Genomic DNA, 27,565 nt, shown 5'->3' on the forward strand with positions numbered 1-27,565 from the left:
TTGGTCCGTCACAGGAGACATGTCCTGCGGAGGAAAGTAGGAAGGACCCCACTTATAGCCACTATGAGGCTGAGACGCATATGCAATCTGAGAAGGGGGCTTTCCCGCACCGTAATCCGGGAGTGTTCACTTGAGCGTCACGGCGATTTCCACCATGTTGACCCATCGCGTTCGCGTCTCTGGTAGCTCCTCACCGGAGGCTGAGGCCAGAGCATTCGCAGCGCGTTTCCTCTTCTTCGTTTCGGATTTCGATACAGGCTGCGCGGGAGCGTCGACAGACTGGTCTGAAGCGCGTTGACCCTCATCTTTCTCGTCGTCTTTCTTCTTCTCCTGCGCTTGCTCCTGCTGCAAAACCCTTTCTGCCTCCTCGATCGCTTTCCGCTTCGCCTCCTCGTCTTCCTCGATGTCGTCGACGACAAGCACACTCCCCGTCTTCACCCGCACCGCATACTCGTTCCCCCGCTCCTCGAACCACCGCCCAACGCTCAGCGCCTTCTCGATCGCCCGTCCCGTGGCCTTGACAAACACCTCCTCCTTGCTCAGCTGCTCCTGGCCGCGCGCTACCTCGGCCAGCTTCTGTCGATCTGTCCTCTTGCTACTTGAAAGATTGACCGCCGCCGTGGCGCGTTTTTCGGCTTGTCGGAGAAGCTTCTGGACGCGTTTGACGGCGCTCATGAAGGGGGACTTGGTGGAGACGTAGACGATTTTCGGGACCGAGGCGCCGGCGTAGGGGGATGCGACGGGGGCATGGGGGATAGGGCGTTTTTGCACGCGAGCGTCTGTGTTGGTTATGTTAGTGGGTTCGTTCAGTCAGGTGGTGATTTGGACAAGTACATTTTGGGATCTTGAGCATGTCTTTGTTCTTTTTCTCGAACTGGAGGTTCTTGGCGAGGGGTTCTTTGGCCATGTTGTGGATGGGAGTAGTCTGGTGATTTGACCAGTGTTTGCGTTATTACTCCGTATCTCTTGTTGTGTGCAGCTGCACTGATGCTACGAATGATGCTATCATCAAAAGTTCATATCGTTGGTCTTGGCACTTCGCGGTGTTGGTGCCTTGGTGCCTGGATCCGACCAATCAGAGATCCGCCTTTGTTCTCGACGAGTTGTTGGAGTCTTGAAGTATCATTCAACTTTATGTACTCATTTGCAGCAGTCTGGTAAGATCATTCTAAAAAGGCTTCTAAAGCCTATGTATCCAAGGATCGGGCTGCAGCGCTCAGAAACCGCAAAACACCAATCCACAGTGCAGTCGACTGCGAACAATATATCTCACCACCGGTTACACGCCTTTCGTGCACATGCAGCGATTCTGATAAGATTCAAGTAAGTCCTATGTTGGTGCCTTACATCATGCAACTATTGTTTCTTATGGAAGATTGCCTCGCTGTGGTTGACCAAAGCCCAGGATTCAGCAGCATTTCAGGCTTTACTGTTGCCCTCAAGAAGGTTCGGAGAGCCCACAAGGTTGGATCCGCAATCATGGCATCAGGGTCTAGAATATTGCATACGAAATCTTAGGTATTGAATGATTCGATCAGATAGGTTAAGGTACGTATCACTCGAAATAATGCCCGTTCTGATTAGTGATAATCGATCGAACGGAAGACGGGAGCTGCTGATGTCCTGATCATTTGCCCAAGCCTCTCCTGCCATTTGTAGTCAAGCAGGAGAAACTATCAGCGCCTTGACTCGAATAAGGTGACTTGATACAATACTTGAAGGACCATTGGACCTGCGCTACAAGGACAAACGCGATCCTTTTCCAAATCCGGCGGTCCTTCGTCGCCTGGCCAGACTCGGATTTAACCGCCAACAGACTCAGGTTCGCTGAGCCGGCTATTCCGACCGGAACAGTTGAGATATCACCCAGTGAGATAAACAGCGCTGCTGGTTCGCGGGGGAAATCGCTGCTGATATCGATATTGTGGAGAATAGACGCGGCGGATCCAATGGTCCGCAAAGTCAACCAGCAAACTTTAAGGTTCTATGATGATACGTTGTGTCACAATCAGATTGATTGGAGAGAGGGAGTTATGAGCGTCTTGCTTGCTCTACAATGAGGGAGTGTTGAACAAGGTTTTATCTTTGTCTTGTGTCGGACCTAACGCGGACCGAGTCTTGACATTCATCGATTGCTAAGGTATGAATGAAGTCGCTAATATCTAACAGTGCCTGCTCGCTCAGTCGCTTCCCCATTGTATACACTGTTCGTAAATTCGTAAGATCCGCCATAACCGCATCGAGGCGTGTGGACAGTTTCCGTGACGTGGCATAAAGAAACAATTGAAATGGGTCAACAGACGGCATTCGCATGTAATATGGGAGATGGGAAGGTGAACATCCTCCGCCCAGGCACAAGCATGGATGCGTATTTTCGACTCTTAGCAGCAAATTTGTTCCTCTTCTCCGTTGTCTGCTGGAGGGTATCGTTCTCATGAGACTTGCGGGCTGATACACGCAGCAATGCATTGGACTTTTCTGATTCAAGGCCTTGAGGTGTGCTTGCGATAGAGCGACGGCGAATCATCGCCTTGACTGTCCTGGCGACTTGTTCCCGGATGGCAGAAATGTCCATCTCGGTCCTATCGTTGGCACCGTAGCTGGGTCCGTCGTCTTCGTAGTAACTCAGGTGGTGCATTTGGCGTCTGCGTTCTGCTTGGGTTGCTTCCATCGATTTCCGAAAGACGGCGGTGTGGCCGATGCAACGACGTAGATTTGGCGATGGACACGCGGCTTCTTGTTGCAACTTGTCATGGGACATATTTGCTACCTTGCAAGGCACGGCAGCTTTCCTGGCGATAGGAGGTATACGAGTATTGATGCGAGAAATCCGGCGGAAGAAGGCTGCGGTAGTCGGGAGTACTTCCATTTCCTCAGAGAGAATATTGGGGCGATATGACCCAGACATCGCGTTCAAATGATGGTGTTCCTCTTGGAGTTCACCTGGATTCAATTGAAGGGTGTGAATTTCCTCAATGATTGTTGTTGCTGGATTCCGGTCGTGCAGGAACCAGAGACCTTATATCCTCGTCCAGAAGAATTGATAAAGCTATTGACTTCACAGCCTCTTTCTTAGACAGGCAAAAGGCCGGATATGACCGATCACTAAGGTTATCATGTATAACTCCACTTTTCATGCCCGTCCATGGTTCACGAAGATCATCTTCCTGTCAATTGCTCTCCCGCAGGCTGGACGCCAGCCACCAACTCTGTTGACCTTCAACCGCAACTGGAGTGGACACACTCTCCTGCCTGATTGAGATAATGGTGTTTGTGTTTCGAGAGTGGCGAGTAATCAAATCGAGTCCTTGATATCATGACTCGCACCGTTGCCGACTGCGGCCATGACAATGATATTGTCGTTGCAAGCCCATGAAATGGCCTTCTTGACTGTCGCAACCGCCGAGATGAAGAAGGATTGATCTAGCCAGCTATAATGCATTGAGTTTGCCAGCAAAAGTTTACCTTTTCCATCTCGGGATGAATACTATTAAGTTCTATGCAGTAATGATAGAATAATGCTCAATGTAAAGTCGTTCAATATGGTTAAAATTGATAGTTATTGATTCACTCACAGCTGTGTCACACAGTCATTCAGCCCAATGCGAGGCTTTTTCAGATGCATATTAATTATGCCCTCCTTACAGAGATGGTTGTTAGAGAAAGCTGGGAAGGATGGGGGAGAGGACTGTCGACGCCTGAGGCAGCACTTTCTGGCCGCCGCCTAAAGTTCTCCCTTGTCCCTTTTGCACCCTTACAGCTTCCCCCCTTTCGCCAAGTGGGATGTATTGAAATCTATCTTAGCCTTGAAATGCTCGTGGTATCTTTGATTCGCTTTTGATAAATGACATTTTTGGCTCTGCATTTCGTCGACATTGCATTTCGGATTCTGATTTCTGACGTTCACGAGGAAGTCAAGCGTTTATTAATCTCATTAGCAAGACAGGTTTCCACATTCTAGCGAGAAGTCCGACTTGAGGACTAGTTTCGAATATAAATTATCACAATCAGAGGACTCCCTAAGCGCTCGCGAGCATGGTAGCTCACGAGAGCCCTCTGACGAGCACTCTCTTGAGGCGCTACCACTCGGTCAATACTCAATGTCGCTGACACTGATCCTTAAAGCTCTTCGACCCACTTGTGCTTTTTGGAACGGTGTTGAGGTCTTAAAGTCGCAAAGCATAATGCGTTATTAGCTGACATCATCCTTCCTGGTCTGGTGCCCATGTGACCAAGTCCTGAAGATCTGTGCCTGTGAGACCATAAGTGCTGCACTTGAACCGGCATGCTGCTTGGCGTGATTCAGGTCATTTATGGTGTAGAAGCACGGTCCGAATTTATCGGTTCGATTGTCTGAAGAAAACGAGGCTGTCAAAGCTGGTAGTGAGCTCAAGCGCGTAAAGCGTTAGCCCTCCTCTTCCTCAAAGATGAAGTTCCTGATACTGTGAGAAGCAACAGTTTGTCGAACAAGACACGGAATACGTAGGCAGTCCATCTTCGAGGTGATAGTGGTTCCTCATAAGTGCACCCATTGCGCTGTGCAGGACCGTGAGATGTAGCTTGCCCTGACGGACCACGAATCCAGAAAATTGCCGGAGTCCGTTCCAAGAGGGCTTGATATCACCGGCCCTATTGAGTGGGTGACTAGGTAAATCTGGCAAAGGCATGAAACGAGAGAGGTTCAAGAGATGAAGGCGAGAAACAAAAAGACGGAGAGGGAGATAAATGATATAGGAGAAACGCGTCAAACTTGATTCAGTAATTAGCTGACATCATGTAGCTAGGCAATAGACAGATGGGGTGTTCAACTTTACTCAAAGCTCAAGTATAACCCAAGCTTTCTTTTACCACCCATAGATTACTGAACGTCGAATGCTAGTGATCAGCACAGTTTGATGTGTATATGCACGGAAAAGCTGTAGCTAGTGGCCATCAAATAATCACCTATATATGATAAATCGCTATCTCTCTGCCGACTACTTAGACTTCACTTATTCACCATTATAGAAATGTTAAAGTGAGATTCAAAGCCAGATCCGCCTACCTACTTCCTGACGACGAATCTCCAACTTGGGATACACCGTTGATACGTCGCACAGTATACCGAACTCGTGATGTCTCTGCCTTGCCTCATTCCGACTTATTCGCCTAAACTCAACTTTCAGCTGAAACCCGGATAAACTAATCGTTCAAGGCAGACGCACTAGAACGATAGAAGGCTGGGCCGTCATGCCTGTTTCGGCATGGACTATGATCCCAAGAAAACGGTTGGAGCGGGGTTCAGGGGCCGAGCCCGACAAGCTGGAGATGCTAGGCTTGCTGAGTCGCTATCAGAGCATGGCATGCTGTTAGTAGCAAAGTAAAAAGACTTAGGCTTCATCCCGTTGTCTTGGCCAGTATGAGGGACGAAGTTCAGTCAAATGTCCTCATGGGCACCAGCGATTGCGCCTCGACGAGCTTTCTATGATAATATTTCAGCGACCTCACAGATACTAGTGTCTGCGCAAGATTGGAATGCTTTGTTGATTGAAATGAGATCAATCCAAAAGGTCGCGGTAGGAGTCTCAAACTTCGGACTCCAGGTACTGAAACGTCTCCTGCAGCTTGACTGAAAATGGGGGCTGGCTGATTTCCTTTCATGGCCACTGACATCAGCTGAAGTTGATCCCTCAATCGTCGAGAGTGATCGACAGAAAAAGATGAAAGATCAACGGTTGGCATTACAGCGTATTGAGCCTATGACGTCCAACGGTGCTGCGTCTCGGGGGTAAAATGCCCGATGTTGGTCATATTATGGGTACTCGACTCGTGTACTCGGTATGAAGTAAACATGATGCCAGTGTTCAAATCGCCCGCCAAGGCAATAAGCAGAATATCATTACTACTGAAAATGAATCATTTCGAAGTGCTGCTCATACAGCAGTTTGAGAAAGGTACGGAGCACTCTGTGACCCAACCAGTAGTACGCAGGAATCGAACGGCGGAGCCGTTCTATACACTTGTATCAGCGCAGCACTATGTAATGTTAAATGAGCAAAATCAGTATCAGGAACATCATTGGACTTGGTGACTAATGTAGCGTGTCGCACGTAAAATCCAAGATTGATCGCTTTGACGCATCATGCGAGATAACGCCACGGCGAAATTTCGAGCAAGTGAGCTGACTGCTCACTCACTTCGGTTGACTGGAAAAAGAGCTGGCCGCTAGTGGGCCTGGACTCGAAAGGCGTGACCGCGTGAGGCACGAAGTACGTCCTACGCTAGTAGTGTCTTAGACTGTTAGTGTCCTAAGAATTAGGTACATACGCACGACGGTACCAGCGGTGCCTGGACGGACAAACGGACAACGACGCGCTAGGATGATGGCGGAACCCAGCACACTGGGGCCGGCAAGCAGCTCGCCAACCTACGCGGGTTATTTGATCCACCTTCATTGACTCAGCCATTCTGATTTGATGGCCCTGGATGTCTGTCCGCGCGGAAGGTCGGGAGCCTGCAAGGTCAAACAAACCACAACGACGGACTTATCCCTAGCAGGAATGGTTTCTCGTTAGGGCGTTTCCAATGGGTTGGATTTATCGAGTCTGGACATTTTTTGAGTTAGACAGCAGTCCAGTACAGAGTATTAATGGATTCATTATTTTCATGTGAAATCTGAACAAACGCTGATGGTAAGGGTTGATATGATGGATAAGAGTTCCCTTTGTTTGCCGGAAGGTAGGTGATTAATTTCTGCCTCACATTGGTGGTGTGTGCTCTGCGAGTTTCATCATACATCAGCCTCCACGGCTGCAAGTTGATGTCAGTCCAGTCCATACTCCTTAAGAAAAAAATGACTGAGAATAGAAACAAAGCTTCCTACCTTAAGTACATCCACCCATGGATACACCCAAGTACGGAGTAGCAGACTGTCAGACAGCAATTGAGTATCGTCATTGGGTGGCAGCATCCACATGGCAGTTTCCACACAGCGGAAGGCGAAGGCGAATTCCACGGAACCGGAAACAGATCGAAGGATTCGTTAGTCTATCGAAGTTCGAAACAGTGTCAAAGAAGTCTCAGAGAGTCGATCCTTCAGGAATCAGGAAGCAATTATCAGGTAAAACTGATCGACTTGACTGTAATTTATTGACCGGTGGGAGGGCCAAAAGCGGGACGGCAAAGAGAGTCCAGAAGCCTCGATCAGCTCTTGTAATTAACGAACCCGATCAGTGCGCTGCTTTTTACGGAGTAGTATGAGGATTATTAGTACGATCCACCCATTTTCCCTCGCAAGCCGTCCATAAGGCAGTTACCATTTATTCTTGGTTCTTCCTCTTTCCCCTCCTTCTGTCTATTTTGATGATGTTGTTTTGGAACTGTTGATTGATAGATATTATTCCAATATTGTTCTTGTTGTTGTTGTCTCCCTTCCACGCCTCTGCGTCTGCGTCTGCCTTATTTTTTTTGTTCTGACGCCACATTCGTTGCTTGTCACTCTTCGTCCCTGTATCTCAGAATTTCCATTCTATTCGTTCTTTGACTCGCAAGACTTGCTTTTGGATCTATCCAAATCTACAAAAGCACCAAATCTCTTCGGCTTCTTTTAGCGCACTGATCCTCGATCACTGTTTGCTTTATTGCTTTGACAGCAGCCCCGCCGAGTTTATCGACTTTTGGTCATACAAAGCACACCACCTTTTTATCCAATCTTTTATCATCCGCATCTTTCGAGTACTCCAATAAGCTTGATCAGGACTCGAGACAAAGAGTCCCAAGAGGGAAACGAAAGTTAAATTCGGCTTTCAATCAATTGACTTGACCAGCGGAGATCAAGCAAACCGGAACTTCTTCCGTTTGCCTTCCTATAGACGCTTATTCCCCCCTCACGCCGAAAGGAACCCAAGGGATACTTCTCACCTACGCTTCTCTTCCCAGTTCAGCAAACCCTTCATCCGCTTTGGTCAATTGCTGTTTTCGAGGTGCAGATTTGTGGTATGGAGTCGCGGGTTTCACAGGTTACACGCAAGTGATACCAGCCGTCTTTGCGATCCGCGTTTTCGGTACTATTTTGATTGACTCCTCTACCTGCATCTCCATCACGTCGCACACACATCCCCTGAACGTATACTCTGAATTTGATTTACTCAGGACATTTCCTGACCCGCAGTCCTTTTAAAATCCGCTCCTTTCCAAGAGATTTCGTCCTGGATTTCGACGTTCCAATCGACCATCTGACCTTCCATTCTCTCCCTTATCGACAAACATGGCACATTTGGACGAACGTCCGAGCGGCCTTGATGGCTCTGCCTGGACCTGGATCTTCGACCACTGCCTACGTTATCCTGAAACCTATGAGATTCCGCTTCGTACGATGTACGCGCTGAACTGCAACCCGACTAGACAACCTGGCTCGGGAACCCGCACCCCCGAAACTGCTTTCTCGAATCGCTCTTCCAGCTCGTCCAAAGCCTCCGTCTCCTCTCAGGACTTTTCCTTTGATGCTGCTGCGGACTTCAGGGCACAGCTGACTCACCATATTGCTCGAATGCCATCCCAGCCCTGCTCCCTACCGCCAAGTTTCGTGACCTCTTTCCTTCGTCGCTGCTTCGCTCCGCAATTGGACGAGGTTGATTTTCCTCAAGCCCTGACCGCTCTGGACTATCTAAAGGACCTAGAAAATCGCCGGAAAAGAGAGGTTGCGGCTGCATTACAGCGACTTAATATCCATCCCGAAGACCTCAAGGAAAAGACCGAGCTTGCAAAGAAATATCCAGGGGTTCTCACATGGATCGAATCAATCAATGTTCAAGGTCGTAGAGTTGAAGCTCTCTACACCCAGATTTACCTCGGACTTCGTCGCTGGGTAAGCTGGTTCCCCTCTTATCCTCGATGACCACTTGACTTTGCTGACATGGTTCGCCAGATCTTGATCAATGAGATGTTGTTGGCGCCGTTCAACAAGGCCAATTGCATTGCCATGCTGAACACACTCTTCCCCCCGGTGACGGAAGCGACGGTCACGCCTACTTCTCAGCTGACTCCGCAGATCCTCAAATCTCAGCGTGACGGATTTTTTCGATACATCTCTGCTTTTGAGACCAACGGTAGACAGATACTAGACAAGGTGATCGCCCAGGGAGCACCCGAAGGTGAAGCGAATGGATGGCCATTGGTTCGGGAAGCCCTGGACAAGTATCTGCGAATTGCCAATGAGATCATCGACGAGTGTGCGCTGGTGAACGGACCTTCCAGCTTCGAAGAAAGAGAGGACCTCGCACCTCGTGGTCACAAGAGTCGCAAAGTCGACTCCGGCGTCAGCTTCGGATCAACCGATAAGCTTCCACCACCTTCGATCCGCAGTGGCAACAGTAACGAGGACATTTTGGACAAGCCTCTTCCACCGCCACCGGAGAAACAACCTCACTTCAAAGCGGGTGGTTCGGCCCTTGATCGATTGGCCCGTGAACTTCGAAAGCTCGGGGACGTCGGAAAGGCCAAAAGCCTCAAAAAAATGAGGTCTACAAGTGCTCTTAGCATCCGTCCAGAGAATCTCCCTAGTCACGCGCCAGTTGAAGAATCATACTTCGACGCAGATGAATTGAAGCGCAGGCACCTCATTTGGGATGCCACCACTCGCAAGCGAACTCATTCCAAGCAATCGAGCTCCGATTCTCGATAACTGTTGAATTTATATGTACTGCACTCACATTTCCTTTCAAAAGMAACCGAGGGACAGAGAAAAGCCTGGGTCTGGAGTAATGGTCACCTTCGGAGTTTGTTTTTCTTTTTTGTGGCTTTTTATGTTCATATGAAGTTTCAGGATGTATTTGTCTTTGCTTTTGTCTTCGGCATCTGGGTCGGCTTAGCATGTCTTTGATGGGAGGATTGGCGTCTGGAAAGCGTTTGATACCACACAAAATGTACCTAGAAAAGACTTGTTGCACGACTACCAGCTTATGATACACATGTTTTATGACCACCTTTGGCAGGATCAATGCAAATCTGTTGTTGAATATTTTTGGGAGCTTGTAGAGACGATAGATGGCCCAAAGTAGCTCATTTCTTGTACTACAATCCCTTTGCCATCGCTGTTAAAGATGAAGGAACCCTGCTGCCTTGAGAAGAGCTTTGAGCCGTACCACTCGTCGTTGCCATCCTATATGCATGCTGTTTCTACCGTTTAAATCAATGATAATGGTCTCTTCTTTGTTTGAATCATAAGGAATACTACAGCCTGCTGCTTGTATGTATTCTAAATGGTAGAAAACAAGGCATGCATCAAGTATAACGCAATCGAAAAACCCTCGAATGCACCAGAGCAGCTGGCTGTGAATTTTCCAGATCTTCTACAATCAAGACACTCAGGCCTGGAGAAACCCACGAGTCCCTCTGTTTCAATTCCTGAACTCTCACTTTTCTTCTTGCCTCATAGAAATACAACTCAACAAGCATCACACGCACCGTCGTAATACTCATAACTCATCTCCATGCCATCGTCTACGAATAACCTTACTTCTCCTGAAGTCAAGGCAAAACTCAGGCCCAAGCTGAAAGGATACAGAGCTCGCAATGATGAGGATGACACGATCCGCTTCCTTGAGACTTGCTACATGTTCTTGCCACCTGACGGACAGAAAAATCTCTATAACGATATTTGGGCTTGTCAGTCTAATGATGAACTTCAGGAACTAGCTGAAACCCTCGACACTGGGCTCATTCGGCCTCTCCTGGCTAACGCGAACCACACCCCTGAACTCGGCTCATCTTATTCTGCAGAGGAAGACACCATCGACCTCGTTAGTCCAGACTACCAGAAAGTACTTGAGCGACTGCGGAAAAATTGCCTTCGGAGAGATGGAAATAAATGCGTTATTTCCGGCTCTTACGACCAGAACTCGGACCATCCAGACGAAGCTCTCACGGGTCCTCTAGAAGCGGCACACATACTACCGTCCGTACTAGGAGGTCCCAAGGACGAGAGGAAGGCGTTGTCAGACGTCTGGGCAAACCTCTACCGATACTTCCCTGCTCTGCGGTCTCGGCTCAAGTTCACATTGGAGGAAATCAACCGCGAGCATAACGCGACCATGATGTTGTTCCCGCTTGATCGCGAATTCAAGGCTTTCAGATTGATATTAGAGGCAACAAGCACTCCAAATCGTTACCGAGTCAAGACGTTTCCGCACTTTGCTACGGCGTACAGACGCTTTCTACCGGCAGATAGACTGGTCACTTTGACGAGTCAGAGCAAGCGGTGTCAGCCGCCGAGTCCTATACTGTTGGCCGTTCATGCTGCGATAGGGAACATCCTGCATGCTTCTGGGAGGGGAAACAAAATTAGAAATGTTATGCAGGAGGCGAGGGAGGATTGGGCGTGTATGGCTGGGGACGGCAGTACGGATGTTGGAGAGCTCCTCTCCGTCACCAGCTTGGCTCTCCTAGCCTCAAGCGACCGGGCCAGGCGTCACCAGAATGGACAGAGAAGAGGGAAGAGACGTAGTTCGCCTCCGGAAGCAGACGCTGCCAGGAAGAAGAAGGGTGATATTCTTGGAGGGAGCGACGGCATCTAGACTCTCATCAACTCAGCTGCCCCTGTGCACAGCACTGGGCCTCGACGAACAGCATAGGCGATAGGGCAATAAGAGCCACCCAATGCAGCATTTTCAATGCTGCAGAATATAATAAGTCAAAGGCCAAGCCGTTCTACTCCACGAACGCGGTGTTCAGTACCAGCTACCTTACTCTGTACAGAACAATGCGGTTTCATGAAGTGGTGGTAATAACCGGCCAATAAGAAGCTTCTTTCTTCAACACGGAAGCTCTGCGCTAGTGGCCGCTGCGCCTCCCGTAGAAGCTCTCAGCAAGGTGGCCTGAAGAGCATCCTGTAGATATGTAATGAACGAGGTAACTTGCTTGCGGACTCCTCTCATTGAGACGGAGATAAATGCTTCTCTTTATGCCTGATTAAGATTACGCATTTTATCTGCCTGTACGCTACCTGCGACCCAACATCGTGCTTGAACCGTCGGCCCGTTATGCTTGCTATCCGGCTGCCGTTCCACCTAGCAACTTGATAAACAGTCTGACAAAGTAGCTGTGGAATAGAAGTCTCGCTTCAATCATGGCTATCGGCTTAGGCTCTGTCACCTCGTGGCGGCTTTGCCTCGTAGTACTGGCTGCGTTGACCTCGGTGGTCCATGGAAGCCCATCTGTCAATGTTGCTTTACAAGCATCATTCGATTCAGCACCCTATCTTCTAGAGCTATTGTAAGCAATCCCGGCCATTTCATTCCGTACGATGCTTGCTCATCATGAAATCAGAGAAACAGCTGCGGAGGAGAACTCAACGTCCTACTTCCACCTACTCGATCGTATCGCGGAGGGTACCTTTGACGATGCGACCACAGAAAAACAGCTTTATGACCGTTTTCTACAAGTCGTTTATGATGATGGACATCTCAGCAACCCGGAACTTTTGTCATCCTTCAAGCTGTCTCTGGCGATTCGATCGGCGGCCCCTCGAATCGCGGCGCACTATCAGTTCTATAATGCGTCTGTCCAGCATTCGTTGATGGCGGCGCAGGATGCGGCATGTCCTGTCTGGGTTCACTCAGAGGGTAAACAGTATTGCTCCTCCAGCATGGAGCGTGCCCAACAGGACGTGATGGGAGAGTCGTGAGTTGCTATTGTTCTCGGCTGTGGGTTTACGGGTGTCTAACATGCTATGGTGTGCAGAGATCCGCGAGAGCTTCCCTTCGATCGAGTGCTAGGAGATATATCGCTTCCACCGGCCATTCTGTATGCGGATATTGCGTCTCCCATGTTCAGAGATTTTCATCATACCTTGAGTGCGCTCGCCAAGGAAGGACAGGTCTCGTATCGTGTACGCTACCGACCACCTCAGCATTGGATATCTCGTCCCCTCTTTGTCTCTGGCTATGGTGTCGAACTTGCTCTCAAGCGGACGGATTATATTGTAATTGATGACCGTGATGCTGAGAAACGGAGCCAAAAGAATTCCGGGAGTACTGGGTCGGCCAGCGTGGAGGAAGAATCGCCTGATGACCTAAGACCTCTGTCTTCCTCAGAAGTGGCCCGTCTCGGTCTGAACACGGTCAGCTATGTGATGGACAGTGAAGAGCCCTTGGATACGCTTGTGAGGATTTCTCAAGACTTTCCCAAGCACTCCGCCAAGATCGCGGCCTACAATGCGTCAACCTCTCTGCTGAAAGATATTCGTACTAGCCGGCTTCGAATGCTTCCTTCAGGCGCCAATGTCATGTGGATCAATGGCGTTCAGATTGATCCTCGTCAGATAGATGCATTCTCACTTTTAGATCACCTCCGTCGCGAAAGAAGACTAATCGACAAATTTCGGGGTATTGGACTTTCTGCTCAGGAAGCTGTCGATTTGCTCTGCCATCAGACCCTTGGAGAGACACTGGCGAAGGATTCCCCTCCGCGTTACAACTACCGGGACGAAATTGAGGGCGGCGGCGTGATCATCTGGATGAACGACCTGGAAAAGGATACAAAATATCAATCATGGCCGGACGACCTCTCGGCAGTAAGCCTCCCACCTTCAGTTCTGCGTTCGAATGGCATACTTACCGTGAGCAGTACCTTCAGCCCATGTACCCGGGCCAACTCCCCGCTGTGCGGCGCGATGCGCATAATGTTGTCGCCCCTGTGGATCTCACTAGCTCTGATGACATGGAGCTGGTTGTCAAGACTCTCCAAGTGTTTGTCAAGAAGAAGATCCCAGTGCGATTTGGTTTGGTCCCTCTTGCTTCGTCTCCGGGATCCGTCGCGCAACTCAAAGTCGCTCATTATCTCCATGAGACCTTTGGTCTGGCCAGCCTGATCCAGTATTTGGAAGAGGTATGTCGCATCAGGTGTGATTTGGTCTTGTGTGTGCTAATGATGTAAATAGTCCGCAGCCACGAAGAAGATAGGGTCTCCAGACAAGGCCTCATTCCAACATGCCACTAAGGATCGAACTTCGCGGTCCAATAAGCAAATTCGCTCATTCGACGAGATTTTGAAGAGCGATGAGCTTGAGACCCTGGTTTCCCGGACCAATCAATACCAGAACAGACTTGGTATCAAGGCCGACGCACCATATATCTTAGTGAATGGAGTCTTTATCCCTCGAGACGACAACTGGCCTCAGGAAATGAGTATGAGAGTTGGTCGCGACTTGCAGACCATCCAACAAGGAGTTGTGGATGGGTCTATCGAGGAAGACACCTGGCTTCCCGAACTTTTCCTCTCGCAAGCATTCGATCGCCGCAACCCCTTAATAATCCCCGAGGATCCAAAGGATATCCGAATTGTGGACATTTCAAAACTAGCAGAGTCCAGGGGAGAGTCCGCCGATACCCTCCGCATTGCATCTGAAACCGAGGGTGCACTCGATAGTAAGCACTTGATCGTTGTCGGGGACTTTGACTCCGAGAATGGCCTGAAGTTACTTGTTGAAGCTCTTGAACACCGGGAGACGCACGGCGAAGTGGAGATGGTTTTGATCCATAACCCAGCTCCTGATGTAGAAACGGAAAGCGGATCTACTCTGGTCTATAACTCATTGAAGGGGACAGAGAGGGTGGATGCTTCCCGAGTTCTAGCCGCTTTGAAGACTGCGAAAATCAGCAACTTTCCCGAAACAGAGGCTAAGCAAATGTCCCAGTTTTGGGAGGCGCAACAGGCCTTGGCTGTAAGTCTTGGATTTTTGCCTGGAACGAATGGCGTCGTTGTCAACGGCAGAGCGATTGGGCCTCTCCCAGTTGGATCGACGCTATCGAAAGAAGATCTGGACGGACTTCTGGCCTACGAACAGGAGAGGAGAATCGGCCCTGTTGCAAAGGCTGCAAAGGATCTCGGTTTGGAGTCGAAGCTCTCTGACCCGCTTGCGCTTGCCAAGCTTAGTTCTCTTGCGGCTCTTTCGACCGTGTCTGACGTTCCTGAGGGCATTTTTGAACAAATGTCCAACATCAGAGTGGATTTTTTCAAGAAATGGAACGATTTGCAGTCTGTCATAACTGTTTCGACTTCTGAAGATCCAGCTATCATCATCGCTGCTTCTATTGATCCTACATCAGAAACAGCACAGAGATGGCTGCCAATATTGAAGGTCCTCTCACAATTAGCCGGTATCCGGGTCACATTGTCCCTGAACCCACGTGAAGAGATCCAGGAGCTACCAACGAAGCGATTCTATCGCTATGTCTTGGACTCGGAGCCATCGTTCAACGATGATGGAACTCTTGCAAGGCCCACGGCCACGTTTTCTGGCGTGCCGGTGGAGGCACTTCTCACCCTGGGCATGGACGTCCCATCCCCCTGGCTCGTTGCTCCTAAGGAGTCAATCTACGACCTGGACAACATCAAATTAAGCTCATTGAAACCGGGTGCCAATGTTGACGCCATCTACGCACTGGAACACATCTTGATTGAAGGACATTCGCGCGATGTCACGGTCAAGACTCCCCCGAGGGGTGTTCAACTACTTCTCGGCACCGAAGACAATCCTCACTTCGCTGATACTATCATCATGGCAAATCTGGGTTATTTCCAGTTCAAAGCTCAGCCGGGACTGTGGAAGATCAACCTTAAGCATGGCCGCAGTCAGCGCATTTTCAACCTTGACAGTGTTGGCGGCCATGGGTACAGTCCGCAGCCCGGTGACGAGAACAACGAAGTTGCACTTCTCTCATTCCAAGGGAAGACTCTATTCCCTCGTCTTTCGCGTAAGAAGGGCCAGGAAATGGAAGATGTCCTTGATATAAGTGTCAAACCAGGCTCAGCGATGGACTACGTATCTAAGGGCTTCAACTTTGCTCAGGGTGTACTCTCAAGCGTGGGTGTCGGTTTTAAAGATAGTCTGGCTGAGAAGGAGGCGGACATCAACATCTTCTCCGTGGCAAGCGGTCACCTGTACGAGCGGATGCTGAACATCATGATGGTCTCCGTGATGCGAAACACGAAGCATACCGTCAAATTCTGGTTTATCGAACAATTCCTCTCGCCTTCATTCAAATCCTTCCTTCCACATCTGGCGAAAGAATATGGCTTTTCGTACGAAATGGTCACATACAAGTGGCCGCACTGGCTTCGAGCGCAGCGGGAGAAACAAAGGGAGATCTGGGGATACAAGATGCTCTTCTTGGACGTCCTTTTCCCGCTTTCACTAGATAAGGTGATCTTCGTGGATGCCGATCAGATCGTGCGCACGGATATGTACGACCTCGTCTCCCTAGATCTTGAGGGCGCGCCATACGGCTTCACACCCATGTGCGATTCCCGCGAGGAGATGGAAGGCTTCCGCTTCTGGAAGCAAGGATACTGGAAGAACTTTCTTCGCGGACTCCCCTATCACATCTCGGCGCTGTACGTAGTAGATCTAAACCGCTTCCGGGCCCTTGCAGCCGGCGATCGTCTTCGCGGACAGTACCAGATGCTCTCGGCCGATCCCAACAGTCTGAGTAATCTCGACCAAGACCTGCCGAATCATATGCAGCATCACATCCCGATCAAGAGCCTTCCCCAGGAGTGGCTCTGGTGCGAGACCTGGTGCTCGGACGAGTCGCTCAGCACGGCCAGAACGATTGATCTGTGTAATAACCCGCAGACGAAGGAGCCCAAACTGGACAGGGCCCGAAGACAGGTTCCTGAATGGACGGAATATGATGATGAAATTGCGGCATTGGCGGAAAGAGTCGCCGTGGAGCAACAACGACAACAGCAGGAAGAGATGGAGTTTGCAGGCCAAGAGGAGGAGTCTGGTTGGGAAAAGGATGAGCTCTAATATATAGCGCCTAGCTTCATATCAGGAATCATCTCAATAAAAATGAGGCCTGCACCTCCCACCTTTGGTTCTTGGTCGCCGGTAGAAGAGAATGACGAATTGGAGACATTCTAGATTACATTTTTATCCATCTATCTAGTATATATTAGGCGTCGAACCGAGATCTTCGAGTTTATCGTACAATACACCGAATTAGCGTACACCCAAGTTATTATCACAAACCAAATCATCATCACTCATAAGTCAGTCAATCGTCTATACCGTACTTGTATCCCGTCACTTGGACTTTTTCCCCTTTGACACGGGAGTTGATCCCGGTTTTCCCTTTGCCTTCTCTCCGTCCTTCTTGGCCTGAGGAAAGGAAGGGTTGACTTGTCTCGGCTTCTGCTTCGGTCCGCTTTGCCCATTCTTGGCATTGCTTCCCTCCTTTGATACTGCTGGAGTGCGTGACTTGGAGAGTTCGGGTTTTTGCGCATTAATAGCTTTCGGTACTTTTGGTTGAGCGGTAGGCTGCTTGGACTTGGACTTGGCGTTGGGCTGGGGCTTAGACGTGGAGTTTGCACTGTCTGATGCCGAGCTTGACTCGTCGGTATCGGCTCCTGAATCGCTGTCATGAATGCCACTACGGGTAGCGGAGTCATCCTCGCTTTCGCTATCTTCTGACGTGGATCTAGCGGAGGAGGATGACGAAGATGACTTCATCTGGCCTGTTTTCAGACGCTTCGACTCAGATTTCCCGGTCTGCTCCGCGGGTTCCCAAGCTTTGCGTTTGGTGCCGCCGCGTGCAGCTGTCTTCAGCGACTTCACCGGCATGTTGTCGACAGCGCTAGAGTCACTGTCGCTGTCGTTGTCATCGTCGGTTTCACTGTCGTCGGTACTGTCATCACCGGAAGACGTTTCATCTGACGTCGAGGAGCTCTCTTCGGACTCATCCTTATTTTGAGTCTTCTGAGAGACCTGGCCCTTCACGCTTGCTTTCTGATTCGATGTTGGTGCTTTTGGCGCGACCTTTGTGGACTGTCTGTCCGAAGGTTCTTCGGAGCTTGATGTAGTCTCACCTTCTGAGTCGGAAGAATCGGATGCGGACTCGGAATCTGATTCAGACTCGGACGACGTCGCTTGCGGCATTTCCTCTTCCTTTGTAATTGACTTTGATGGCTTTGAAGCTTTGGCCCGTGGAATTGCGTTTGTCTTAGCCTTGACCGACGAGTCAGAAGCAGACGTCTTCGTAGCTTGACTTCTGGGTTGTCTACCGTCACTTGTTTTGGGTTTGGACCGTTCAGCGACCTTCTGGTTCGGTGTGGGTTTTGTAGGCTTTGACGACGACTTTGCGGAAGATGCTTTGTTATTTGTCACATCTTTCTCCTGTCCTTTTGGAGATTTTGCGCTCATCCTGGCGTCGGGTTTTTCGTCGCTTTCAACACTGGATTCCGAGTCCGAGGCCGAACCAGCTCCAGAACCTGACTTCATTTCGCCTTCAGAAGCATCTTCTGAGGCAGACTCAGCCGAGTCAGATGATGCTTCGGACTCGGAGTCGTCGTCAATTTCGGTCTGTGACGCGTTGATTTGAGAACCTTTATTGAGTGCCTTTGCTGAGGTAGCGGGCAGCTTTTCTGGGGCAGCCATGATGGTGGGTTTCTTGTCGGCAGACTCACCCTCATCCTTGATCTCTGGCGATTGAGACTCTATACCAGCAGACTGTTCCATGTCCTCTTCGTCTTCATCCTCGGAATCAACGTACTCGGAGCTCTTCAACATCCTCTCCATTTCCATCTGCTCCGCGAGCGTGATGGACTTGGCTCTGCCTTGCGGCTTTGCTTCCGTTGCTGGGTCGTAGACAGCGTTTTGATTTCCAGTGCCGCGCTGACCCATAATCTTGCGTCTAATCTTGCGCCATTTATCCGCGCACTGTTGTCTTGACCGGCAGTTCTGAAGCTTATTACTGACTGTGCCCCAAGATATTAAGCTCTCATCCATTTCGTAGATGTCGCGGCCCACATCTTGGCCGTCCTTTTTCAGATTATTCCAGGAGGCTTGTAGAGCATCGAGCAGCCCGCGGACTTCCTCCTCGGACCACGCACCCCTTCTCATGGTGCTCCGGTGCTCAAGCCGATTCTTCCATCTCTGAACCACGTCATCCTCCACTCGGCCCAGTATCTTGGCAATATGAGCGAATCTAGGACCATACCGTCCTACCAGGTCGATGAGTTCGTCATCTTGTTCATGTGTCCAGTGGTGCGGCTTCTGAGACGAGTCCTGGAAATGTCGCCTCATGAATCGGTAGACCGATCTTCGATCCCTGCTTGGTAATACATCATAAACCTGTTGCCAAAAATCCGGCTTTTTAATGATGCTCTCATCACAGGGCCAGCCGCTGTCTTTGCGCCGGTCCACATGCTGTACCATCCTATCAAATCTTTCGCTAGAGATAGCATGCTCGTTGCAAAACTGGAGTTTGAAGGTCTCCAGCGCGCTGACCTCGGATGGAGCGAAGAAGCCGATCATTTTATCTGTCTTTCCTTTTCTGGGTCCCCGGGCGGCTGATGTGTCCGTCAAATCCTTCTGGTCCGTTGAGCTATCCGCGAGCGATGGGTTCGCAGACGCCATACGAATCGTCTTAGTCTCTGCAGGGCTCTGCGGAAGGGCCGACACCTCTTTTCCCTCGTCCTGCTGTGTGACCTTCGCCTTGGACTTCTTCGGTTTTTTGGACGCGGTCCCGTTCGTATGCGCTACGTCCGTTAGAGGTTGCATATCCGTCGACTGGCGCTGAGCTTCCCTGGTCTCGGAGACGTTGGCAATCACCGGGGATTCTGGAGCCGGAATGGCTTCTCGATTGCCATTCTTTTCTGGCTTGCGGGCCTCCTTTGTGTTTGAAGTCGACGGTGCGATCTTCGTGCGCTTCACTGGGGGCGCGCCTGCCTGGTCCAGGGGCGATTCATGCGACTGATCTGGGGTGTCCGAAGGCATGCCAATGTTGGTATCGTTGGCAGTCTGCTTTCTTTTTCGTTTGGGAGTGACTGTTCCTTCGACCTGGGTTTCTGATTTCACTTTCTTAGAGGTTTTCGGAGGGCTCGAGGGACCAACAGCATCGCGGTCTTCACTCATATCTTGCAAATAGTCAGGCTCAAAGTACAGCGCAGCAATATTTTGAGAAGTAGGTATACGGTCTTTCGTGAAAAGCACTATGAGTAAAGCTTACCTTGATTCTCAGGCTCGCTGAGCCCGCCATTCATGGGCTGTGAGGACCCTTGACCCATTTGGAAAAAGTACTAGGGAGAATGCATGGATCTGAATGAGTTTCGAAAGGTCTCTTAAGGGGGGAAAAGTGTTTGCAAGTCTGTAGCTCCGCCAGATAAGATAGTGGAAAAAATTCCTCAAGCTGCGCGAGCGGCGCGACTTTTTGCGGATCTTCTCCGCCCTAACTAACCGTCCACCGAGTGATAATTAGGAGCATAGAAACAACTTTGCGCAGATCGTGATTCCGACAATAAATGGTTGGCGGCATGAAAGTAGAACTTTCCGTCTTGGTAGTTGTAGTCTATTCAGCAATAATGGACACAAGGAAGGGAGTAAAATTCAAGAAAAAATGACAACCGGTTGGGTATACAAGGAGCTACTTGGTGTATCACATGCAACGTCAAGACTCGACCTTCATTTCTCGTAGAATCCTCGTCACGAGTTTCCTCTGATCCGTTTGACTCAGATCATGCTCGTCAATCATGGTGAGACAGCGTCCTATTGCCACTGTGGCTTTAACAGCAGCATCGCCTCCATTTGAGCAGTCAACCCAGACCTTGCCGTTTCTTCCCACAGCAATCTCGAAGCCTCCGACTTTTTCCAACTTCTTGCCAAGCTCCTCCAAGACCACTAATCCATCCACACCATCCCCTTGCTCGGAGGTCGACGAGCTAGCTCTCATTAATCTCGCAGCCATGCCAGTAGACACATCAAACACCATTCCTCCGGTCAATGGACCCAATCCCCCAGGCTCAGCCTTGCCGGTTGCTGGGTTTACGCAGGTAAGCTCAACTTCTGCACCAGCACCGAGACCGATGGATAGAACTCGAGCATAGACCAAATCCCCTTGCCTTAACATTGGCCTCGTCTTTTTCGTCGCACCCTCAAAAGCAAGCTGGCCGAGCAGTGCGTGAGGTGATTGAGGTGTAACCATGCAGTAGAAGTATTCGGCACTTGAATGATGAACTTGTGCGATCACCAAATCGTTGGGTGTTGGGATGTAGCGGCGATTGGGAAATGACAGGACGGACACAGCATTTTTCTTGTGATCTGTAGAGAGGAGACCAGCCTGCGTAGAAGCAATAACATGACCAGACGACGAAGAGGGGATCGCTGGAGAAAGCAGTCGAAGGCCAGGTCCTAGTCTCAGCGGAGCAGATTTGTTTGAGGGCAGCTGATCTGATGACACATGATCACCTGGGAGCAAGATGACAGGCGACGACATTTTCTCGACTTTGTACCAATTGAGGACGGGAGCGTTTGTCTGCTACCGACTGAACGCGGATCAATGGCTTGACTTGCAGCGAGATGTGACCTGAACTGGTACATGAAATTCATGCGAAAGAATGCCGCTCTTATCAGGCTATCAGCACGTGACGCCACAACCCTGCAGAGTGAAATCAGCCCAGAGACTAAATTGACGACACTAAGTAGTATATTGTTGACAGGATACCTAGAAACCTAAATGGCATCTGAGCATGTTTGGATAATTGAAAACCGAGGGGGACTCTTAGATTGACGAAGTAGAAAGTTCTCCTCGCTGTCTCAATACTTCCAGGTTCCATTAGTGACTTCTTAGCTGCACCGCCACATTTGATATCGATAAGCACCAGCCACAGTTGCCTCCCGCTGCCAAACAAATCAAAAGATTTTTTTCTCTTCTGCTCGGAGAAAGAAGAAATCGAAAAGCGATCAGAGCAGAGTCAAATTCCGGGCCTGACTCCGCCTTCTCACACACACCTGTCTCATCTTCACTCAATTTCTGTCCTCATTCGTCTCTGTCAGCCCTTCTCTACATCTAAAAATGGGTGATTCGAACGGTGTCGCCGCTGAAACGGCGGAGAGATTCGCTATCGGTATCTCGTTTGGTAATTCCTCGAGTTCTATTGCTCGCCTCACTCCTGTATGTTCCCACTGGTTCATCATCCGATATTGAAGCATGAGGGGTATTCTAACAGTTCGATCTATAGGAAGGCAAGGCTGAAGTCATCGCCAACGAGGAAGGAGGTACGTTGATCGCAGCCCCGCATGAGCACATCTCCGGGCGATATAGATTTATGAAGCAGAAGCTTACCAAGACCTGTAGATCGTCAAATTCCTACTGTTCTGTCCTACATTGATGGTGAAGAATACCACGGCACTCAAGCCAAGGCCCAGCTTGTCCGCAATCCCCAGAACACTGTTGCATACTTCAGAGACTATGTTGGCAAGAGGTAATTAGCCCTGGACTTGGACTTCGCTATTCGAAGAACAAGCATGCTGATTATGCGTTACACAGTTTCAAGTCGATAGATCCTACTCCCTGCCACCAGTCAGCGCACCCTCAGCAAGTCGACTCCACTGTTGCCTTCACCATCCGGGATACCGCCAGCGAGACCACCAACACCGTCACTGTCTCCGAGATCACAACTCGTCACCTCCGCCGTCTGAAGCAATCGGCCTCGGATTACCTCGGTAAGGACGTCAATGCTGCCGTCATCACCGTTCCCACCGACTTCACCGATGCTCAGCGCGAGGCCCTTATCGCTGCCGCTGGCGCCGCTGGCCTTGAGGTTCTCCAGCTCATCCACGAGCCGGTTGCCGCAGTCCTGGCTTACGATGCCAGACCCGAGGCTGTCGTTACTGACAAGCTTGTTGTGGTCGCTGACCTTGGTGGTACCCGTTCCGATGCCGCTGTGATTGCTTGCCGTGGTGGCATGTACACTATCATCGCAACCGCCCACGATTACGAACTCGGAGGAGCAACCTTGGATCAGGTTGTTATTGATCACTTTGCCAAGGAGTTCATCAAGAAGCACAAGACCGACCCTCGCGAGAACGCCCGCGGTCTCGCCAAGTTGAAGCTGGAAGGTGAGGCCACAAGAAGGGCCTTGAGTCTGGGTACCAATGCCAGCTTGAGCATTGAGAGTCTTGCGGACGGTATTGATTTCAGCTCAACCATCAACCGGACCCGGTACGAGCTGCTTTCGGGCAAGGTTTTTGCTCAGTTCACTCGCCTGATTGAGCAGGTTGTCCAGAAGGCGCAGTTGGATGTCCTGGATATCGACGAGGTCAGTGGTTATTAGAATACTTCCTTGGAAATCCATGTCCTCAATTAACTGTTTCTTCAGGTCATTCTCTCCGGTGGTACATCGCACACACCCAAGATTGCTCAGCTGGTCCGCAACATGTTCCCCGAGAAGACGCAGATTCTCGCCCCCTCGACCTCTGCCAGCGCTATCAACCCCTCCGAGTTGGTTCCTCGTGGTGCTGCCATCCAGGCCTCTTTGATCCAGGAATTCGATAAGGAAGACATTGAGCAGAGCATCCATCCCATGGTTACTGCCACTCCTCATCTGCGCAACGCCATCGGTGTCGAATTCGTGCATGGAGAGACCGTCGAGTTCAAGCCTCTTCTGAATGCCGAGACCGCCCTGCCTGCTCGCCGCATCGCGCAGTACTCCGCCCCTAAGGATGGTGGTGACGTCCTTGTGCGTGTCTGCGAGGGTGTCCGCGAGATCAAGGTCACCAAGCCTGAGCCAAAGCCCAAGGAGGAGAAGCCCGCCAAGGCTGAGGATGACGAAGACGAAGACTCCGACTTTGACTCGGATGAGGAAGAGGAGGAAATCCGTGAGATTGTATGGAAGACCGAGAAACCCGTCGCCGAACTTGCGGTCAAGGGCGTCAAGGCTGGCAGCAAGATTGAGCTGATGGTTCACGTCAACGCTGATCTGGGCATGCAGATCACCGCTCGGGAAGTCGGTGGTCAGAGTGCTGTCCGTGGCGCCGTCGAGTCGCCCAAGGCTTAAGCAGTAATCCGGGCCTCCGTATTCTCCTTTAAGAAAACTATCTATCGTCTTGAAACAGGCAACGTCATGGGTAATGTCATCCTTTATACGAGTTCATAGAGTATCTAGATTTGATCAATTTCACTTTTGGCATTTTCTATACTTTCATGTTGCTCTTCTTAGATCTGGGTGGCTCCTACATCGCAAAATCTGTCGGTTTGATTTTTGAGTATACTAATTGTATACTTGTCATGGTATTGTCTTCTCCCAAATAACGAATACATACCCTGTTGAAGATAACAGTACCTCTGGCTAATTGGATTATGCCTAAAAGAAAGTGTGATGACTTATTGGAACAGAGGAATTATATTACAAATTATTAAATGGATAAGATAATAGTCCAAACATCGTCAAGAGCCGTCAAACAAACAGCAAGCATACTGTAACAGGGGGCAACTGAGGAATTAGAGCGCCGTAAAGATCAAACATGTACCCACTTCATAAACACGTAAAATGAGCGTAGGGTCGGAAGAGGTGTCGAGGTGTCCACCGATAAATCATTGCTTCGAGGGCGTCCTCTGGTGCAGGCCCAGAGTCCAGGAATGCTTAGTGAGCGATAACGGAATCCTATATCCGTTGTATTGAAGTTTCCGTGCAGAGACAGCCTTAAAAGCTCAGGAGAATGGATCGTGATCCTAAGAGCAAGGACACGCCGACACTTGTTCATCTCGGGCAAAAGAGACGAAACAATATTTACGGTGCGGTTTCCTTGTTGCTTCTCAGGCTTCCTGATCGGCGGGAATTGAAGAAACCGCGCCGTCTCTGTTCCCGTCCGCTATATCCGCTGTCCTTTCGGCCAACGGCGCCTCCCATGCAGTAGATCACACAGGAGAAGAAGAGGAGAGCGACGGAAGTCCACATGAAGGCGAAAGCCTTAACACCGAGATGAGATGATTGGCCGTTGTTGTTGAATTTATTGCGACCCTGGACGTAGACAGCGCTATTCCAGTTGTCAGTTATATCGAATTCTATATTCAAGGACACATTGAATGATGAACTCACGTCATCAGGGAAGTGGTGATGGCCTGGAAAGTTAGCGCAAGGTACGCTGAGAATGCCGAGACCCAATTTCCAATGCGGGTGCACATGGCAAGGAAACCAGTGAGGAGCGAGCAGGTAGCGAAGAACAAGGCGATGATGTGGAATGGGAACATGAAGCGGGAGGTCAAGAAATAATGGCGGGTCCTATGTATCGTTAGTTGATGTCATACAAGATGTCCGATCATTCGTGTCAAGGACATGCTGCTGCTCACCCGATGAAAGCTGAAGGCACGTTGACATCGGTACCGAAGTTTCGGTGGCTTGGGGGATCAAAGGGGTAGTCAGGATACGACGTTCCACACTCATTGTGTCCCTGGCTGTTCACTGCACAAAGTTGCCAGTATGTCCATCGGGACAAGGCTGGTGCGCCGGGGATGTTGCCTGTGTCAGCTTCAAGCCAGTAAATCCTGTCCAGAGGGTTCGAGTTCCTTGCTCCTCCGAGAAAAGCGAGGAACATCAACAGAAGAGCTGAGGCCGTAAAGAAAAGGCCTAGGAAGCCTAGACCCACTCCTGTCGCAGCGTGTTAAACGAGACTCTCTCAAACTATCAGAGCGATACTCACTGCTCAAAACCACCATCTTACTATCTCTAACTCGGCGTAGGGTTCGTGCCGGTGTGAAGGACGTATTATTTCGGCTGGAAGTAGTTGGGGGAAATACTGGGTAAAAATTAAGAACTTAACACAAAAGGTCCGAGGACGTTATGTAGACAGTCAGGATAGAGTCGTTAAGAAGATTTCGAACGTATGCCGCAGAGAATGCAACATGGGCGTCGGCAATTATATCAATGATCCGGTGATCCCGGGTACCCCTGCGGGAAAGGGTAGAATTATTGGGGGTAGTGATATAATAATGAGGATGCATCATGACTCTCCATGTCATTGAAAGTTAATTGCTCGTTGTGTGGCACGACCAGCATGATACCATCCACTGATTCTTGCTTTTTCCGCTGGACAGAAGAGCCAAGAGCACCAAGTGATGATCTCGACGTCATCATTGTACCCAACCCCACTAGCCTTTTCCGGATAGCCGCTACCTTAATGCCCAGCACTAGACCCAACAGAGCCTAGTGCACATCACATCCATGACGTCGTCCAACTCACTCTCAACTGCGACTGTCTCCATTTTCTCTCCATTTCTCCTCCCCTCGGCCCAGTGGCTCTGACGTTGCACCATCCATGGTGGTCGATCGGGTTGCAAACTGGCTCCAGCTCTGAGCCTATGAGACGATGAGATTATGACCTTTACTTGACTGGAATCGGATCTAGTCTTTCGAAAATTTTCTGCCTGGCCAGTCCAACTCCCCACTGTGGACCTGCCTGTGCCCTTCCTACCTCAGCCCAATAGGTGCTACTGTCCACTGCAGCCTGGGTACTAGATCAAGCACATCTTGATGTTGGGTTACTTGTGAATATTCGTGATGGCAACTTGGGCATACCCACCTTTGCCTCCAGATTCGTTGGAACGGGAAGCGGACAGTGCTTTGGTACGTATCCCAATGTTCCATTGTGCGTAGATTATTACTTATCTCTCAACATTGGTCCAGGCACGGGAATTAGAATGGCTGCTTCGGTCTCTACAGGACTCTCTAGTGGCATTGAGGGAAGGCCTTCGTGAGTGTGCTGCATTACTGGCTCCAAAAGAGCCCGGCTCGACGCTGGTGCTGTCCTCTCTCCGGTCGGAGAGTGTCAAAGGCTTCGTGACCAGAGTTGGAACCAAAGTGGTGAAGGGGGTATGCTTCTGCGCCATCCTTCCTCGCATTGTCAAACATGCTTTCTGCTGCCAAGTACTACTTGCGATGTGGCTGCTAATGTGACAGCGACGTGATAGGACATACAACTGCGCCTTAGCTCTCTTGCATCTGCCCGTGGCACACCTACTACCCGTCTATGCGTATCCAATGCTCCTGGCGCTCCAGAGCTCGTCCTTAAACAATTGTCGTCCGTGCGAGATCTCGTCAATCAGAGCCTCGATGTCGTAGATGTAAGCACATGGACCGGTGACCCACTGGATGCCAGTTTCATTTTCGGTCAACTGCATCTTTTGCATGAAACTATTATGGAGGCGCGGCACGTGCTGAAAGGGGAGAACGATAATGTGCAAGGCAAGTGGTGGGAAACCAGCGCGGAGGATAATGTGAGTCACTCAACGTTACGGGTGCCTGGTAGTGATTTCCGTGCTAATGGACTACAAGGTTTTCGACCCTCCACTGCCGCCAGATCTCTCGTTCCACCTCTCTATTGCGGATTCGGCTCTTGTGCTCTATCTGAGAACCCTTGAGACTACTACGCCTTCTCATGCGCCGACAGCCTTTGCTACCGATATCTCGCTTACCGGGTTCAACATTCGAGACCGATTATTCGGGCCACGGCATCGCCCTCATGACGAGATGGGCGATATTTTCGTTTGGAAAGGAGAAGAGGTAAAAGTAAAGGAGAAGATCCGTGTTGAGAGCCAGGATCCTAGTCTGATGGCGGTCATGGCCAAACTCATGGCTCTGGAGCACGAAGTGATGAAATGGTTGACATCCCTGAAAGTGCTAATGGGCACTGAGGACACAGACAGTGATTCATGATATCCACAGTCACCCTTCCAAAGCCGAATACAATAACAATTTTTGAACGAAGAATACCTGGTTGGCTTCGCGGCTGTTTGGACAAATTGTTTTCAGA

The 27,565-nt window shown here is 50.1% G+C and overlaps 10 protein-coding genes across 10 annotated transcripts; 5 read left to right on the plus strand and 5 right to left on the minus strand.

The window, feature by feature from the left end:
• Positions 1–126: 126 nt before the first annotated feature.
• On the minus strand, positions 127–907 carry Aspvir_001450 (ribonuclease P subunit p20 family protein; the record flags this gene model as incomplete). The annotated part of the gene is made up of 2 exons (XM_043266572.1): positions 127–779; positions 835–907. The coding sequence occupies 2 exons, from the start codon at positions 905–907 to the stop codon at positions 127–129; spliced, it is 726 nt and encodes a 241-aa protein (XP_043122507.1).
• A 1,386-nt stretch (positions 908–2,293) lies between these two features.
• Positions 2,294–2,908, minus strand: Aspvir_001451 (uncharacterized protein; the record flags this gene model as incomplete). The annotated part of the gene is made up of 1 exon (XM_043266573.1): positions 2,294–2,908. The coding sequence occupies one exon, from the start codon at positions 2,906–2,908 to the stop codon at positions 2,294–2,296; it is 615 nt and encodes a 204-aa protein (XP_043122508.1).
• Positions 2,909–8,245: 5,337 nt separating this feature from the next.
• Positions 8,246–9,661, plus strand: Aspvir_001452 (uncharacterized protein; the record flags this gene model as incomplete). Its single annotated transcript, XM_043266574.1, has 2 exons — positions 8,246–8,845; positions 8,906–9,661. 2 exons carry the CDS (start codon positions 8,246–8,248, stop codon positions 9,659–9,661), a joined length of 1,356 nt encoding a protein of 451 aa, XP_043122509.1.
• Positions 9,662–10,469: 808 nt separating this feature from the next.
• On the plus strand, positions 10,470–11,552 carry Aspvir_001453 (uncharacterized protein; the record flags this gene model as incomplete). Its single annotated transcript, XM_043266575.1, has 1 exon — positions 10,470–11,552. One exon carries the CDS (start codon positions 10,470–10,472, stop codon positions 11,550–11,552), a length of 1,083 nt encoding a protein of 360 aa, XP_043122510.1.
• A 551-nt stretch (positions 11,553–12,103) lies between these two features.
• Aspvir_001454 (putative UDP-glucose:glycoprotein glucosyltransferase) lies at positions 12,104–16,789 on the plus strand (the record flags this gene model as incomplete). Its single annotated transcript, XM_043266576.1, has 5 exons — positions 12,104–12,249; positions 12,304–12,657; positions 12,718–13,549; positions 13,603–13,863; positions 13,916–16,789. 5 exons carry the CDS (start codon positions 12,104–12,106, stop codon positions 16,787–16,789), a joined length of 4,467 nt encoding a protein of 1,488 aa, XP_043122511.1.
• Positions 16,790–17,065: 276 nt separating this feature from the next.
• Aspvir_001455 (MYB DNA-binding domain protein) lies at positions 17,066–20,046 on the minus strand (the record flags this gene model as incomplete). The annotated part of the gene is given in 2 exon segments (XM_043266577.1): positions 17,066–19,971; positions 19,989–20,046. 2 exon segments carry the CDS (start codon positions 20,044–20,046, stop codon positions 17,066–17,068), a joined length of 2,964 nt encoding a protein of 987 aa, XP_043122512.1.
• Positions 20,047–20,426: 380 nt separating this feature from the next.
• Positions 20,427–21,251, minus strand: Aspvir_001456 (exosome non-catalytic core subunit RRP40; the record flags this gene model as incomplete). Its single annotated transcript, XM_043266578.1, has 1 exon — positions 20,427–21,251. One exon carries the CDS (start codon positions 21,249–21,251, stop codon positions 20,427–20,429), a length of 825 nt encoding a protein of 274 aa, XP_043122513.1.
• A 579-nt stretch (positions 21,252–21,830) lies between these two features.
• Aspvir_001457 (ribosome-associated complex protein SSZ1) lies at positions 21,831–23,814 on the plus strand (the record flags this gene model as incomplete). The annotated part of the gene is made up of 5 exons (XM_043266579.1): positions 21,831–21,929; positions 21,997–22,033; positions 22,113–22,239; positions 22,305–23,076; positions 23,137–23,814. The coding sequence occupies 5 exons, from the start codon at positions 21,831–21,833 to the stop codon at positions 23,812–23,814; spliced, it is 1,713 nt and encodes a 570-aa protein (XP_043122514.1).
• Positions 23,815–24,546: 732 nt separating this feature from the next.
• Positions 24,547–25,472, minus strand: Aspvir_001458 (SUR7/PalI family protein; the record flags this gene model as incomplete). The annotated part of the gene is made up of 4 exons (XM_043266580.1): positions 24,547–24,793; positions 24,856–25,038; positions 25,107–25,404; positions 25,457–25,472. The coding sequence occupies 4 exons, from the start codon at positions 25,470–25,472 to the stop codon at positions 24,547–24,549; spliced, it is 744 nt and encodes a 247-aa protein (XP_043122515.1).
• An 841-nt stretch (positions 25,473–26,313) lies between these two features.
• On the plus strand, positions 26,314–27,468 carry Aspvir_001459 (uncharacterized protein; the record flags this gene model as incomplete). The annotated part of the gene is made up of 4 exons (XM_043266581.1): positions 26,314–26,379; positions 26,440–26,625; positions 26,724–27,029; positions 27,088–27,468. The coding sequence occupies 4 exons, from the start codon at positions 26,314–26,316 to the stop codon at positions 27,466–27,468; spliced, it is 939 nt and encodes a 312-aa protein (XP_043122516.1).
• Between the last annotated feature and the right edge of the window lie 97 nt (positions 27,469–27,565).

Source organism: Aspergillus viridinutans, assembly GCF_018404265.1.
Source record: "Aspergillus viridinutans IFM 47045 DNA, scaffold_1, whole genome shotgun sequence".
NCBI classification, from domain to species: domain Eukaryota; kingdom Fungi; phylum Ascomycota; class Eurotiomycetes; order Eurotiales; family Aspergillaceae; genus Aspergillus; species Aspergillus viridinutans.